This window comes from Lepidochelys olivacea (genome assembly GCF_965140295.1).
Source record: "Lepidochelys olivacea isolate rLepOli2 genome assembly, chromosome: 1".
Classification (NCBI taxonomy): domain Eukaryota; kingdom Metazoa; phylum Chordata; order Testudines; family Cheloniidae; genus Lepidochelys; species Lepidochelys olivacea.
In genome coordinates this window covers 171,422,198-171,439,415 of record NC_140411.1, presented here as the reverse complement: position 1 = coordinate 171,439,415, position 17,218 = coordinate 171,422,198, and the positions used below count along the sequence as shown (strand labels likewise).

Sequence of the window (17,218 nt, the reverse complement as noted above, 5' to 3'; positions counted from 1 at the left end):
GTTCAAATGGTGATAGAACATGAAAGGCCTTTCAAAATAAAGACAAGTAGTTTGTGTTAAATGTGTGAAGGAGGGGGAGTCAATAGAGTAGGACATAGGGAGTGCGGGTGACAGTCAAATTATGAGCTAGGAGATTTATTTGTATCTGAATTTGAATGGATATAAATTGGGCAAGATAGCATTTAACAAGGCCACAGAGGAGGCTGCAGTAATCAGGGCCTAGATTAACCTTTTAGGTATGTGGTCAGAGAGAACAAACCAGAACTCAAGGTGTTACACAGGAAGAAGCGGCAAGATTTAGACACTGCCTAAGTGTGTGTACCTAGAGAGAGAGGTCGAATAGGAGTGATGATGATAAAATAGGATAGTAGAGTGACTTCATGGAGAACTTAGAAGAGGGGGGTAGAAATTTTGAGTGGATTTGGAGTTTGATGGAAAACCGGTTGTATGACCTTGCTTCCTGAAACTTCTTGTTCTGGTTTTGAATTGTGGACCCTTAAAAATCTAAACTTAAGATGACACATAAAGAGGGCATCAAGGTAATGTTGGAGAAGGGTAAGGAATGAAATCTGGCAGTATCCAGGAGGTACTGATAGGTAGGCTTACTTACCAGGGAGACAAATGAGAGCAGAAGTTTGGAGTTAAGAATGACTATAAGATTTCTTGGAGCAAAGTAAAGGTCTGAGTTATTTTATAATCATACTAATGATTTATGTAGCACTTCAAACTGCTTTATAAACATTAATCCTCATAACGCCACTGCAGAATAGATAAATACTACTTAACCCATTTTACAGATAGAGGAAACTCAGGTGGAAAAGGTAGGGACTGACCCAGAGCCACAGAACAAATTGCTGGTAAAGCTGGATTTAGAACCTGAGCATTCTGGTTTCCAGTCGTCTGATCCACTAAACCACATTGCCTCTTTAAGAGTATGTCTACACTGCAGTAAAAATCCAAGTCACAGAGCCAGGGTCAATTGATTTGGGTTTGCAGGGCTTGACTGGAGCCTGGGCTTTGAGACCCTCCCCTCCCCCTCAGGATTTGGGCTCCAGCCTGAGCTTGAACATCTGCACTGCAATTTTTAGCTCCATAGCCTGAGCCCTGTGACCCTAAGTCATCTGACCCAGGTCAGCTGCAGCCATGCTACAGGTCTTTTATTACAATGTAGGTGTATCTTATAGGGTATCTTAAAGTGATGCTAACCAAAGTGTGTGTAATAATTTCAAAGACACTTTAAAAGTAACCACTTTTGAAGACTGAAAGTAATACATATTTTTGGACCTACTATATTTCCTTCATAGGACAAGTGTAATAGTTCCTTAGGTATGCATACGGAGCTGCCAGTTGAATATGTGTTTTGTGGGTATATATAAAAACTAAATTTGAAACGCATGGGATTGTGGGGTGAAGGGGCATAATTATTTGTATGTTCACTTTACTAAATTATAAGTGTATGCTTAAGTGAAGGGTGAGAAGAAATATCACCTTGAGTCTGCTATCCTTGATAGTGTTGAGTCATATGAATCATTCTGAAAATGTGATGCTAACCGTGAATGCATCTGATGTTTTCTGTATCTGATTCTCAGCATGTAGTAACAGTATGTTTGGTGAGATTTAAATGAAACGAGTAATGCTTTTGCAGTGCTCAAAAATAATGTATTTTACCTTACTGTATTTTCATCCATATCTAGGAATAGAGCCCAAGTTAAACATCCTTGAAATTGTAAAGCCTGTAGAAACTGTGGAGGTAGTTATCGATCCGGATGCCCACCATGCTGAAGCTGAAGCTCACCTTGTTGAGGAAGCCCAAGTGATAACTCTAGATGGAACAAAACACATTACAACAATATCAGATGAAACTTCTGAGCAAGTGACTCGATGGGCTGCAGCACTGGAAGGCTACAGAAAGGAGCAAGAACGCCTTGGAATACCCTATGGTAATAAAACACAATGTTGAGTAGTTTGTATGTTTTTAATAATTGAGAATTATTTGATATTGGGTATTGTATAAGAGAACATTTATTAAAGTGCTCAGATACTATGATGAGATTTCATATGCTATGGTGATGAGTGTAGTACAAATAGCTTGATAGAGTAAGTAAAGTGGAGGTGGAACCATGGCTGATAGTTCCTTGGTAGAAGAGGGTAGGTTTCCTCCACAGCTTACTTATATTACAAATTTGTGTTTTCCCCTGGTCTATTGCATAAAGTAGTTTTAAAATATGTGTACTGGAAGATCAAGCTGTTTGTGTATGAATTTGACCTTGGGTCCAGTTCTCTGGTGTTCCTGACTCTCTTCAGGGCTCATTAAAGACAGTAGTAGTGGAGGATGTGGAGCACCAAGCAGAATCAGATTTGTATGAAAAGCCACACTTAGATTCAAGTACTTAAAGTACCTAATTTTTAAACTTCAATAATCTTTTCAAAAGAGGGTCACTATGGAAAAGACTAATTGTTCTAGGATTATAGAATATGGAATGTCTGTAAATGTGTTCTGGGAGCTAAATTGAAACTTTTTGTGTGAGACCTATGCCACACTTGAACCCTGGACTCTCCAGGTGAAAATTAACTGCGGTAAATCATTGTAATGTACTCTCCAGTGATATTCATGAAATCAACCTGTAATATGTAAACAAACTCCCATAAACTTGCCCCCCTCCCTTTTTTTTTCCCCCTTGTTGAGGAACCCCAAGTGATAACCCTAGATGGTACAAAACACATTACAACAATTTCAGATTTGTTTGTCTTTTCTTGCCATTGTTTGGTTTTAGTAGTTGGAAAAAGTTAAATTCAGTCTCAGGTATTTACAAGGGAACAAGGTATTAAATTGGCTGATAGTCTTAACAGATTCTCAGAGAAATAACTGAAGCAATGGCTTCTGATTTGCTTTGTTTTGTTGATCCCTTTGACATACAAGCATTTCTGAATTCACTTTCATTGTGCTAGATATCTTGTTAATTGCGGGTTTGATACAAAAAGCTTAGGGATATTCATGTGAATATCTCTTGAAATTTCACAGCATGCCATCCATAATGCAAGAAGAAAAGTTACATTCTTCAACATAATACTAAAAACATCTAATGTTAAATAAACTGTTGTAAATCAACTTTATAGATTTGTTAGTATTAAAACTTTGCTTTCTCAAAGAAGAAAATCAGCATTGTGAATGTGACACCATTGTAATTTCAAAGGTTTACAATTATTTTCCATTATGTAGGTGAGAATTTTCTAGAAAACAAAAATTGGCCTCTCTTATGACCAACCCAAGTATAGACATTTTGGAATTCTCCTCTTGGTAGTAGAAATGTCTTAATCAAGTGAATGCCAAAAAGGATAGCTTTTAAATACCATATCAGATTTTCCTGACTTCATGGAATTGGAGAGAAAGGAAGCACTTGAGGACCTTTTGTATTCTGAATGTATTGTTGGTGCTTTATAATATATGCCTGCAATTTTTTAAATGAATTTTTGTATGATTCCCCAAAGATGAGATTTCATTTTGCCTGACCTTTCTATAAATGTGTATAAATTGCATTTCTGCTGGGAGTTGTTTTTCAGCTTCATCAAGGCTTTCAGAAATCACTTGCCTCTTTTGAGAATCCAGAGCACTTTGCAACAGACAGTGAGAGTTGTAGCTTGGAGTGAATAAATTTGTTAGTCTCCAAGGTGCCACAAGTACTCCTGTTCTTTTTGCGGATACAGACTAGCATGGCTGCTACTCTGAAACCTGTAGCTTGGAGTAAAATCAAGCCCTGTTTTGTAGTGATATTGCAGACTCTATTCCTTCCAATTATTTGTTCTGACTAGTAAGCTAAAAACTAACCACCATCCAGGAATTTTCCACCCTTTAACCGTCCCTGTTCTGTTTCTTCAGTTTCATTCTTGTCTAAGAGAAACATACAAGGTGTCCTCCACAGCTGTTTCTAGCTGTCATTTTCTCCTTTAGGCTATTTTTTGCTGGAAGCATGGAACAATCAGAAAATGCTAAATCAAAGGAAAAATGCCCCCAACTGCTTTTTGGAGCCGCAGTTTACCAAGAGGGACCTTAAGTGCATTGTATTTTCACTTTGAGAAGTCAAAGTTATTTCAGGAGACAAGGCAACAACAGAAGTAGATAATTTTTGGTGTTTTGGCAGACAGCTTACTTAGCCTTTTTAAGAAACAAGAAGCTCACTGTCTGGAGGTTCTTTGTGACTTCCAGGAGCTATGATGAGAACTCTCACCACCAGCAGCACCACCATTCCTTGGGCCTCCCCAGCTCTAGAATATTTCTTGGGGTCTAAGTCTTAACCAGGAGCATTCTCATATTTCTTTTACTATTTCCGGGGACTAGTGTGCTGCAAATGCAAAGTTAGCTCTTTAATACGAGATTTTTAAAACTCTGGCACTGCCTATTCTTCTTGCATTTTGTCAGTGGTCCCAGGTTCAGAACTGCTGAAGTGAGAGGTTTCTGCTGACCAAGTACAAGATCCAGACCCTGTCGGGGAGAGTTTCATGACCAGTGGAAGTCACTGCTAAAGCATGTTTGTCTCAGCCATGAAACTCAAAAGCCCCTCAAGAAACCAGACAAGATACAGCTCTAGATACATCTTTTTCCTAGATGAGGGAATGAGGAGAGAACTTTCCTGATCCATTCTGTTCAGAAAATCACAGAAACTATATCTGTGGCGATCCATGATGCCAAGCTGTTTCCCAGAGCTCTCTTGGGGTTTGGAGGATAAACGGCTCTCATGTCCCAACGTAGATTCCAGAGTTATGCTGTGCTCACAGAAGCATTATTATGGAGTATAGTGTTAGCCTAAAGAACTTACAGGATATGACAATAGTAACAGGAAAAAAAATTGACCCTGCACATGAAACAATTTTTGACAGCCATCTGTTCTAACCGTTCACCCAGTTGGCCTAGTTACAACAAGGCAAAAAAACCCAAAACTATTCATCCTTCTCCCAGAAAGGTTAGGAAGCTTAATGATGTTGCTTAGAACTCTCACTAGCCACCAATATCCTCAGCTCCTCGCTGGTTGCACACACAGTGTTACTGACCTAGATCTTGGTTGGGGAAGGGTATTCCATCCCAACATAGGGAAGGTTAATGATTCATATTGGAAGGAATGAAACAAAAAAAATTGGTAGAGAGAGCAATAGAGGGCTCAGAAATTTTCCGAGATGGCGAAAAGAAATGGTGATCCAAGTCAGAGGCTTGCCTAGCACTCCAGATACTGCACTGTCTCAGGCAAAGCCATAGAAAGCAAATTAGCAAGTCCATAGGAATAGTTTTGTAGTGGCATCTTGAGAATCAAAATTGCTTTTGTGTTGTGGCTTTCCACACATTCTACTATGTTCCCTTTTTGTTTCTCTGCAAAGAATGTTTGTGGCATGACCAGGCTTTGTTATTAAAACTTAAGAATTAGTTCTTTTTAAAAGAAGAAAAAATTTAACAACTCATTCATATGACTTTTCAGTCATACTTGTTTCAATCACATGGGACAGTGTTTTTTCTGTGGTTCTTTTTATTGTTAGTCACTATAGGGAATAGTTCTGTAGTGTCTAAAATGGACAGGGTGGCACACCTTTTACAGTTATCAGTTGTTTAATATATTTTTCTTCTTTTTTCCTAGACCCTGTACAGTGGTCAACAGACCAAGTACTCCACTGGGTGGTATGGGTGATGAAGGAATTCAGCATGACTGACATAGACCTCAATACTCTTAGTATTCCAGGCCGAGAGTTATGTAGCCTCAATCAAGAGGACTTCTTCCAGAGGGTCCCTCGGGGAGAAATCCTTTGGAGCCACCTGGAGCTTCTTCGAAAATGTATGTGAGCTTTCTTAATGACTGATTTAGTTACTGTTTTTTTTCTGTGGAAAGATAAAGACAGTTGTGAATAGTCCAGGTTATTTTCCCACTTTCCATTAGCAGTGAAAGGGAGGGTGTCAAATACAAGATAAGGGAATATGTTATAATGAGAATACTTGCTGTTACGAAAAGAAACGTCTATATTTTAAATCTGGTTGGCCCATCTTTCCTCAAATTTTATTACTGTTAATCTAATACAGGAAGTAAGGTATAAGAGGTATGGCTCTTGCAACATACCTGAAAATTCCTGATTTATGTTTTTATTATTCGCTTTGGTTCATCTTCTGATTTGACAGTCTCATAATTAAATGTTAAGTGCTATTTACTATGTTGCAGTCTCACACAAATGTGAAAGTTACTAAGCTAATTCTTTAGCCCATATACACTGCAGCTAATCTATTGTGTATTCAATGTTTAGATACAATTAGGTAGGCTGATTTTCTGTCTGTGACACTGAAAAAAGTACATCATATAAGCAAAATAGAAAGTTTGTGTGGGTAAACACTAAAAAAAAAAAGCGTGTGTAATATTCTAAAAGTACATTCGTGAAAATAAAGTGCCACCCCAGATGCCCAGAAGGACATAAAAAAGGCTGTGCATACTTCTTTCACGTGGTGTTACATATTTACTCTTAAAAGTCATCATCTTTATTACACTCTACAACCTTTATGTTGTTTCTCTGCATTCCTTGCTTGTTTTCTCGGTTATAAATCCATTTGGCATTCAGTTGACTTATGGGGGTAAGGATTTGAATAAAGATTTAAATATTTTTCTTTTACTTGGCAGATGTATTGGCTAGCCAAGAACACTCTGGAGAAATAGCAACAGTTACTATTGATCAGCGTGAGTAGTCATGCCAGTAAATTATTAAGACAGGTGTTTGTCAACTAGAAATGTGGGTTCAGCACTCATGCTACCAAAAAGTCAGAAAAGCCACAGAGAAATAACACATCTTTTGCATGTTTTTCAACTTGAAAGCAAAGCTTTAATTTTTAGCCACTTTGAGAGTTTAATTAGAATTTTGAATTTCTAACTTTCTTATTATAATGATCAATTGACTTTACCATTATTCTGCACCATAAATATTTCACTTGTGTCACATTGTAATATCAGCTGTTCAGAACTGCATTCTTGGTGAACATATATCAGAAATCAGTTCTGTATTTAAAAGAAAGTAGCATATATACTGCAATGCTAACACCAATTCCATTTTAAATGGTAGCAACAATTAAAATTATTCTCAAGGTGTAGGTTTATGAATATCCATGTAGCTCTTCGGAGGGGAAATATTTTGAATTTTAATATTGATGTACAGACACACGCTAGAACCTCAGAGTTATGAACATCAAAGTTACGAACTGACCGGCCAACCACACGCCTCATTTGGAACCGGAAGTACGCAGTCAGGCAATAGAGACCAAAAAAAAAAAGCAAATACCATACAGTAATATGTTAAATGTAAACGACTAAAAAAGGGGGGGAATTTAAAAATGAAAAGAAGACTTGACACGGTAAGGAAACTGTTTTTGTGCTTGTTTCATTTAAATTAAGATAGTTAAAAGCAGCATTTCTCTTCTGGATAGTAAAGTTTCAAAGCTGTGTTAAGTCAGTGTTTAGTTGCAAATTTTTGAAAGAACAACCATTACGTTTTGTTCAGAGTTCCAAACAACCTCCATTCCCGAGGTGTTTGTAACTCTAAGGTTCTACTGTGTGTGTGTGTGTGTGTGTGTGTGTGTTTTTGTGTGTGTTTATTCTCGCATGCATGCATCAGGTTGTTGTACCAACAAGTTATAATTATTGTTCTCCAATGTTTGCTCTTTCACAGCTGTGCAAATTATTCCAGCATCTGTACAGCCTGCTACCCCAACCACCATTAAAGTAATAAACAGCAGTGCAAAGGCAGCTAAAGTACAAAGAGCGCCAAGAATCTCAGGAGAAGACAGAAGTTCACCTGGGAACAGAACAGGTATTTTCTCAATTTTATTTTAATGTAAACGTTGTAAATATTTAACAGTTAAATCACATGGTGAATTTGCAGAATACAGCCATATCCCTTACAGATATGATTTTGCCAAATTTTCTAAGGGCTGCTTACTTGGATATGAGGCCTGTAGGGAAAATCCAGGTGCGACAGGAAGTGCTGGTACAGTATGTAGCCCTCAGATCTTTTGAGTTAGTACTACATTAGTACTACGTTGATGGAAGTGCTATCTTGTAGATGAGACAAACGCAAGGTTGACCGTTGTCTTAAACGTGCCCCACTTCCTCCCACTCAATACCATGTGCTCAGGTTTTTTCTCCTCCTGACTGGATCATTCGGGGAGGAAGCGGAGATTGGCAAATATGTTCCAGAATTCTAACCTGGCACTTTGCATACTGTTTGTTCAGTTTTCCTTCTTACTCTGCTGGTAACTTCACCAGTTGGAGACCTGCTAATCTCTATGAAGTGAAGGCACTTTTAGGAAAACTGCACGTTAGCTATGCAATTTAATTTCAGAATTCTCCTTAGATTTTCTTCATCCAAACTCTTTGTATCAGTTTCCCTGTTACCTTGCTTCTGTCCTCCAATATTGCTTTCCTTTCTGTCCCTTCCCCTCAGTTAGGAGTTGCTACTTCATCTGTCTCCAAAAAAACAAATCTCACCTCAAAACCACATTTAAGTTTTGCTTGATTGACACGCTCTGCAAAGTGCCTTGTGACAGTAGTCTAAAGATTTTCAAAAATAGGAACCTAGAACTGGGCTTCTAGGCCAAGACTTCAGTGAGAGCTTCTGGGTGTGCTGCACTTTTGAAAGATCAAGTCAACTGTTTAAGTGCCTAAACGTGCACTTAGATTCTAACTTACAATCTTGGCCATGGTATAACATAGATATTGAGCTGTCCTAAACTGAAGTTTATGAATTCTTAAAATAACTTCAGCTCTGTAGAAAATAACTTCTGTTTATCTTTAATGACCTTTTATCTCAATAGGAAACAATGGCCAGATTCAGCTATGGCAGTTTTTGCTAGAACTTCTTACTGACAAAGATGCTCGAGACTGTATTTCTTGGGTTGGCGATGAAGGGGAATTTAAACTGAATCAACCTGAGCTGGTTGCACAGAAATGGGGACAACGTAAAAATAAACCCACCATGAACTATGAGAAGCTTAGTCGTGCTCTACGGTAAGAAGCTCTACAACTAAATTATTTTATGAAATGGTTGTATACTTTTCTCTAACTGTAGTATTCTGCCAGTTACGTATGGTCTTTTATGATTGCACATCAGTTAAAAAACAAACAGGTGTGGACCACCATGCCACCTTCTGTTGCCATTCTCATCAGCTGAGCAGGATGGGTCATTGGATGTATGAGTGGTTGCCTTTAGAAAACAAATGGAAAATGCTATGATTGATAATCTTTGGATAATATGTTTAACAATTTCTTGGGGAAATAGTCACTGAAACAGCTTTAGTTACAGAATTTAAGATGCATGTCTACACTGTATCTCACTGGCAGCGGCATGTAGGGTATGTACAATGCTCTTGCCATTTTTTCCACCTGCTAAGCAGCTTCATCATTTCTCGGGGCAGAGAGAACTTGCCCATTAAAAATCTTTTAGTACAAATTTCATTTGGTAGCTTTGACCAATAAATACCACATTAAGGTATTGAAATTAACTTACACAGTAAAAAAAACAAAAAAACCAAAAAAAACGCAGTGTTTCTGGAACTGTGCAAAAAATGACACTGTCACATTTTGAGTACCATTGTTTCACCTCACCTACAGGCTTACAGCACCATTTGGCAGCTCCACATCATACTTCATCTAATTGCACATAAAATGAGCTTTCAGATCATGTGTGTAGGGTGGGTACATTAAACTCCAAAATTATGGCCCTTTTTGGAGATTTGCCACATGCCAAACTATTAGCAGAATTTCAGATTTTACATAGATTTTTTTTTCCCTATTAAGTATCATACTTAAAATGCTCATATGTGCTGAAAAAGACAAGTTCAGGACCTCATTAGCATCCTTACTGTGAGAACAACACAAACTCAGACACACAATTGATAAGAAAATAGCTCGTGCTTTGTTTGCAGCCAGCATCACCATCTGATATGTTGAACTTTCACAAGTCAAGAAAACTGAAATGCTTCAACTAAGCTATTTTCCTTCATCTGGGTTTTGTAGTCTGAAGTCAGTAGGTATTGTGCTCCCAAATCATGTTAAGGGTCGGATTTACAAAAACATTTAGGTACCTAAATATATGGGCTTAGGGCCATAACTTTAGACTGCTACTTTAGCAAATTCTGTCCTGTATTTTAAAAGAAAGTGCACAATAACTTTTCATTAAAACATTTTTTCAGAGTTAACAAAGTAATAGATTTTATGCCACTAAAAACATTGTCAATAGAATAGATTAGGCACATTTCCTATAAAATAAGATATAGGAGGCATTTTTGGGAAAGGTAGATGAACAAGTTATCTTTCATGATTTAAATGTACTGAATCTGTTTTAAAAATATAATTACTAAGCTGAACTTTGCATATTTCATCTTCTAATTTGGAGTACAAAATTTAAGTAAAATTTGAAAAATTAGTAAATATCTATCTTTTAAATCCACTACAAACAGTTACTGTATGTCCTGCGCATTGTTTAAACAGGTATAATTTAACAGGTCCTATATGTATGAACACACCCCTTGCGTTAACAGGCCCAGTGCGTGCCATTGTGGCATTTCTGCAGCTCCAGTATTGATAGGCATCCTTTGACACATCCATAGATATGGGGGATTGGCTCTAGTGACATTAGCTTAGGTATCAGTTCTCCATTGTATTTGGCCCAGTTCATGTTCTCTCGTAAGGGCAGCGTGGGATTGTAGGAGTTTCAAGCCACAATGTGGAGGCAGGCAAAGTCAGGCTTTTTTGGATGTGGTAGCACAATGCATCATTTGTTGGGGTCAGTCCCCTAGTGATCGACGCTTTGAGAACTTGTCGCAGCTCTCCTCTTTTAAGTAAATTGTTCATGTTGCAGATGAACTTTTCTGCTGAAATGATTTTCATTCTATAGATCACCCTTCCCTAAGTTTCTTAGGAATCTATCTTTCTCCATAAATATTGTCCAAGCTGTTTTCTTGCTGTGCCCAGCAATATGGGAAACTGTATCGAAGCCTGTCAGTGCCTGGAAAGAAAGTATTGTTTCTATATCTGCTTGTGGAAATACAGGCAGAAACTTCTCTTGAATAATATGCACAGGAATGTATCCCGGGGTGGGGGGGGGGGGTTGGTGTTGGAGCCTTCATCACAAATTGCTGTGAGGCATTTTCTCATAGTGTGCCATTAACAAAAGAAAAACATCAATGCTGACACAACAACACAGTCCGCATCTGTGTGCATGCAGTGTTGTACAATCCTAGTGTCTGCCTCTTTGAGGTCAGTTCGTAACTCACTTATGTCTACAGTTAGGTTGATGATTTAACTGTACTGTCTTCTTTAAAGCCTTCGGATAGGACAATTGGTTTGTGGAGCATTGGTTAGGAGTTTGTCATAGAAAAAGCAAGCCAGATCCAGCCTTATTTTCTGAGTGGGCCAAGAAGTCTGGCCAGCTGTTGGGTAGTGGAACAGGTCTGTTCTCATATGATTTTCTGAATTGGCCTACAAGCTTTTGAATGCGTCTGTTGTATCATACCTTAATAGAATCTGGTGTGAATCTGTTAAATGTTACATCAGTCCTGCTGAAATGCTGTCCAGAATGAAGAACTAACTTAACAAAAATGTTGCAAGGTCACCAAAGGTACGTGGAAGAGGTGTTGCCATTGCTGTTACACATGCTTGCCAGGAATCATCAGACAGGATGTACTATCGGGTGTTATCTCATGAGGACAAGAGATGCCCCTGGTTAAAGCACCTATCATAGCAGACTTATTTCCAATGCTAAGATACCCTTTACCTCAGAAAGAACAAGTGGAATTGGCATTAAGTCATGACGCAATATTTTGTGCATATCCACCATCCTTCCTGCATTATAGCAGTAATGATGTGCTGTGGTGTGAGACAATCAGCCTTTATTTTGACTACCTTGTCTTTGCTTTGCTTTTTTTCCCCCAACTGCATGGAGGGAGAAAAGCTTCCGACACCTTGTCTTTTTCAGGTCACGGAACTTGATATGGGCACTTTGCTCCTTTAGCATCATAAGCCTTTTCAGAACAAAGGCACTCAGTTGCTCCTGTTCATGTATTTCTGCATTCAGCAGAGCTTCCTGATTCATTTCTGTAGCCAAATCCTTCATTGCAATGTTTTGTAGTGTGTTGGAGGCTGGCTCACTAGTGAATAATTTGAACCTTTGAAATGTCATTAACACTTTATTTTCATCAACATGATCATGGTTCTTTCATGCTGCTGTGGATTCAATGCAAGTCCAATGGTCATCAAGTCCAAAACTAAATAATTTTTTGGTTTGGGCTGCAATTTGGGCACACAGATTATAGGAGAGAGCCCATCTACTGAGTGCTGGGGCTGATCTTATGATATCTAGAATTTCTTCTTTTTTACAAGTGGCATTGACCCACCCTTGGAAGTGGTCCGGATCTACCTGATTGAATCTGTGGTGGGAATCTTTCAAAACTCAGTTGCCCGTATGTAACTTTTAAATTATCTCCAGAGGGAGCCGGCTCATTTCTGCTGAGTACACAGGTGCTCATCAAGCATAATTTGTGTGATCATACCAGTGAGAGAACAGAAGCATTTTTTTGAAAGCATACAGGTAAAGCTCCCAAGTTCCATTCTGTTGAACTCGGTTGAAGAATAGGAGGATACATACCATATCTATGTACTGCCACCAGGACTGGAAATTGGGATGGCTTTCCATGCTGCTTAGCACAAATGATGCTATATGGTCATGAAAACTGGCAGATGACAGAACAGACACCTTAGTTATTGTAATCTTGCAGGGGTTTTTCTCTGAGTTTCTTGTCAAGTTGCTGTAGCTAGCTCAGAAGTTATTTGGTAATAACAGTGGCCATATTATTTGTAGAGCTATCTTGTGAGCATGAGTGGCTTTTGCATAAATTTTACCAGCAATTACACGCGCTCTCATTTGTCTGCCTAAAATTCCACTTTCAGTCCACACACTCGACAATCCAGAATCCTGAATATGCTGAAGTGCCCAGCACTTTTAGGAAGTTCGTTGATATGTGCAGACTTCCTAAGAATGGAATCAGGATAACCTTATATTTTGGTACAATCCATTTTAGTGCCATCAGACCAGGGAAGAGTGCTTGATAAACAGTCCTGATTACATGCTTCTGTTGAAGATAATGTGTGATTTGTGCAAGTCTTTTCACAACAGTACTCAGTGTATCAGCTTCATGAGTTTGGGGACTGAACGCTAAGCATGTAACCATATTTATTATGGGGGAATTATTGTTACTGCGCTTTTCATTAAAACTTGTCCAGCCAGATTTTGGATTTTCAAATTGACATTTGAGGAAAAATGCTATCTCCTGTGCTTGAGCTTTCAAAGTCATTAGGCAGCCATTTGTGTCCATTAAATCTTTCTTCTAGGACATCCTCAATGAATTTTGGTTCTGTTGTACCTTCTGTGATATTAGTAGGAAAGATGGCGTTAATTGCACCTGGATCATTTAAAGTAGCCTGACTTGTTGGCTCAGTGTCCTGTAGGTCCTCTCTGCCACGCTGCATACATACTATGTGGCAAGAAACATGTTTTGCCAGTTAAGTGTACACTCATTTGTATCAATGTTATCTGCAGTGAAATGGATAAATCTTCCTTTATCCTTGGGCTGGTCTTCACTATAGAGCTAAATTGACACTGCTGCAATAGATTTAGCGGGTCTAGTGAAGACATGCTCAGTCAATGGGAGAGCCCTAGAGAGAAGAGGTCTATTTTTATGTTGGTGAATAAAATAAATCTTTATCAAGATCTTACAATGAGAAAAAGAACCTACCCTTTAGCACCACAGTATACTCCAGGGTGATCATTGGGTGGGCAGGTGGGTGGGTGGGCTTCGTACACTGAATATTGCTCTGTTACTTTGCACTGATTTTTTTTCTTTTTCTCATTTAAGGTATTACTATGATGGCGATATGATCTGCAAAGTACAAGGCAAGAGGTTTGTGTACAAATTTGTCTGTGACTTGAAAACTCTCATTGGCTATAGCGCAGCAGAGCTGAACCGGTTGGTCACAGAGTGTGAGCAAAAGAAACTGGCAAAGATGCAACTCCATGGCATTGCACAGCCAGTCACAGCAGTAGCACTAGCTACTGCATCCCTGCAAACTGAGAAAGACAATTAAGCACAAGAACCTGAAAGTGGGAGCCTGAGGCCTTTCTTATATACCCAGAGCAGTTATCTTTATCAGAATCGGAAACTTCTTTTTATTCCTTGACAGTACAATATGATGCATGATTTTCTACAAAGAACTGAGACTCCCATAAATTTGGATCTTTAACACACTGAAATATATGCTATGTTAAGGGATCACCACAACTTCTTCAATATGAAGACAGACCCACTGTGTCATGTAGTCTGCTGAAATTGGTGAGGAAAGCTGAACTGGTTCATGTTGTATGTCCAGCCCTACAAAATATTTTTTGCAGCATTTTAAGAAAAGTGAAGCATTTACAGGAAACAGACTGGTCAATAGTTTAAATTCAGCCCTTTCTGATATTTTTTTATTCTTTATTGAACTACAAAATGGAATTGGATGCTTACACAGTTAAAGCAGGAGCTGCCCTTAAACATGCCTGTTAATCTCATCTAATCAAGCAGAGCAGAAAGAACAGACACATTAAAAAATAATAGAAAGCATCAAGTCCTTAAGACAATTTCTCTGTTTATAAGCAAAGAAAACTAAGAATAGACTAAACTCAAGATCAGTGCTGAAGAAAGAGATCCATATTTAAGTCTGGCTTAGATCAAAAGCCAATTATGAGTATTTCATTGTAATGTGTAATGCAGCTAACATGCATATACGAGGGCAAGTTCTTAACTTCTGAAAAATGTTATGCTGGCTACTCAGCAAAAGAAAATTAATAAAGATTTTCCTGTTTTTCCTGTCAGGTGATTAAAAACTTGAAAAGGTATCCCTCACCCAAAAAGAAGTTTTTATTACTCTACGCTGCAGAGTATATTAGCCATTACTCCTTATACCTGCACTTAGTTGATCTTGATGAACTGAAGACTTAAGTTAATCACATTCAGCAGTCCTTTTCTGTTTAGAAACAAAATGAGTTGCAAATAAGTTTATAAAAATCTGAAGTTTGACTTCCAGATTATTGTACAGTTTTCCCTATTAAAATATGAAAAAATATAGTTTCTTATTTAAAATTAGTTTCTTTCCAAACTTCAGATAATGTTTTAAGGCCTCAGAAACAAAACTACACATTCCTGAGACCTAAGCAGGACACAGTTAAGAGTTTGGATACATTTTTCGAAATATATATAATTGGAATGTATCCCGAATCCAGAGACTGGTATTAATACTTCTTCATTCAGGCATATACATGTTAATATGTACAAAACTGTGTCTCCATGATTTGTGAGCTTCTCCATTAATGACTTGCTAGACTTCTGTTAGTCTGAATAGAGCATTTTTTACTTTTTGCCCCTTTGTTTAAACAGTATGAATATTGTGTTGCCATGCATTTTTGCTGTTCTTGCAAGCAGATTTTTTTTAAATAAGGAACCATCAGCAGAAGCTGTGGTGTCACTTGACAAGTAGTAAAAATATAATTGCATAAGAGAAAATCTTTAGTACCATGTTGAAAGGTCAAGTTACTCTTAAAACTTTTAAGTCAAGAATTTGGCTAACCTAACAGATGCTTAACGTAAAATGTACTTAAACGGAGTGGTGGGAGCACTATGTTGTTGCTGTTGACAAGTAAAGAGAAACTGGCTTTCAAGGAATTGGAAATATGTGAGACTTGTATATTTTTAGGGTTTATTTTTGAAGGGTACATCTGGGGGCTGAGGTATTTTTCTCGGTGGAGGGGCATCTCCATACCCCTCCTGTAGGCCTAAGGATCTCATGCCGTTTTGGCCATCTACCATTTAAGTCTCTCTAGCTGCCATCTCCACCATTGTAGCTTTCTCTTGGCAGATTCCTCCAGTGACTTTTAATTTACCATTCTTGAATTACTGAAGCACTCCCTCATTTGCCAAAAGGGTGAGCATGCTGCTTCTGAACGATGTATTAGCTTGATAAGAAGCTACACAAATCCTTTTAAGTCCTTAACAAATCCTTAAGTTACAGATATGGGTAAATCAGTCAGAAGTCAAGTCAAATGTCTAACTTGTATGACTGTTATAGTACAGTTGTAGCACATTTTCACTATTTATCAAGCATTTGAAATCTCTTATGTAAATAGCTGAGGTCACTATCTTGCTTATGAAAGGGAATATTAGGCTGCAAGTTGTGTAGTTAACAACTTTTTTCTGTGTCCGGAATTCCATTTGTGCAGCTCTGTTCAAGACAAGGATGACACTGTAAATACAGGCCACAATTCAAGTAGCTAATTAATAAATGTGATACAACTGCCTCTTAGAACACTGCTCAATCTTTCTTGCAGAGGTCTAAAATACTGCAAGTGGGCAGAGAAAGGAAGGGTTCAAAACGGTGACCTACCAAATCAGTCTAATGGAGGATGAATTAATATCAAAGCTAATAAGTAAAATTGATGCTTTACCCTTGAATATACACAAAATGAAATACAACTATTAGGAAAGATGGCATCAAAACTTCCCATGTAAATACATCTCATTATTTTGAAGCCCTTTAATTTAGTAAATATGATTATCCCTTTTGGGTTTGTTTATATGCATTTTATTTCCTGGTAGGATCTGCTGCTCTTCCACCATGTTCTTTTCATTAAAAAAGGACCAATGCATTTTTCAAACAGCATAAGGCTGTTGTCAAATGTCCTGTAGCTAAGAGAGAAATCTGACTAACTTGATGTCTTCAATTAAATAAAGGATGTAGAATATTATATGTCAATATAATTGTTTTGTTGCTGCCAGAAAAAAAAAGTATAATCCCAATTTTTTGTAAAACAGGGGTTTTGCATACATTTTTACTCTTTAAATAAAGACACTTATACTCTGCTAATAATTATGTATTACTTTTGTTTTGAATTTTTTTGGTAATTTTACATGAAACAATTATTTTCTATTTTTACTCTGATAAAATATTTGTGCATAAAATGTCAACATAGTAAAATAAAAAAAATAAAACTGTTGCACAGCTTATGTTTTGGTGATGATTCATTTGTTTTTCAGAATAGCTTCCACAGTTTTTTTAGAAGCTAGTTTTAAAGATAAGTAGTATGCCCAATTTCATCTTCAACTACTAGAGAGCACAAG

The 17,218-nt window shown here is 37.7% G+C and overlaps 1 protein-coding gene across 3 annotated transcripts in view; it reads left to right on the top strand.

Annotated features, from left to right (window-relative positions):
• GABPA (GA binding protein transcription factor subunit alpha) overlaps nt 1-16,971 on the top strand; it is a 39,948-nt gene extending 22,977 nt beyond the window's left edge. For all 3 annotated transcript variants that reach the window (XM_084651040.1, XM_084651039.1, XM_084651038.1), the window contains exons 5-10: nt 1,695-1,940; nt 5,622-5,816; nt 6,645-6,701; nt 7,684-7,824; nt 8,828-9,020; nt 13,925-16,971. In XM_084651040.1, coding sequence (XP_084507166.1) covers nt 1,695-1,940; nt 5,622-5,816; nt 6,645-6,701; nt 7,684-7,824; nt 8,828-9,020; nt 13,925-14,153 — 1,061 coding nt within the window. In that variant the 3' untranslated portion in view covers nt 14,154-16,971. The remainder of the gene's footprint in view (nt 1-1,694; nt 1,941-5,621; nt 5,817-6,644; nt 6,702-7,683; nt 7,825-8,827; nt 9,021-13,924) is intronic.
• The last annotated feature ends 247 nt before the right edge of the window (nt 16,972-17,218 follow it).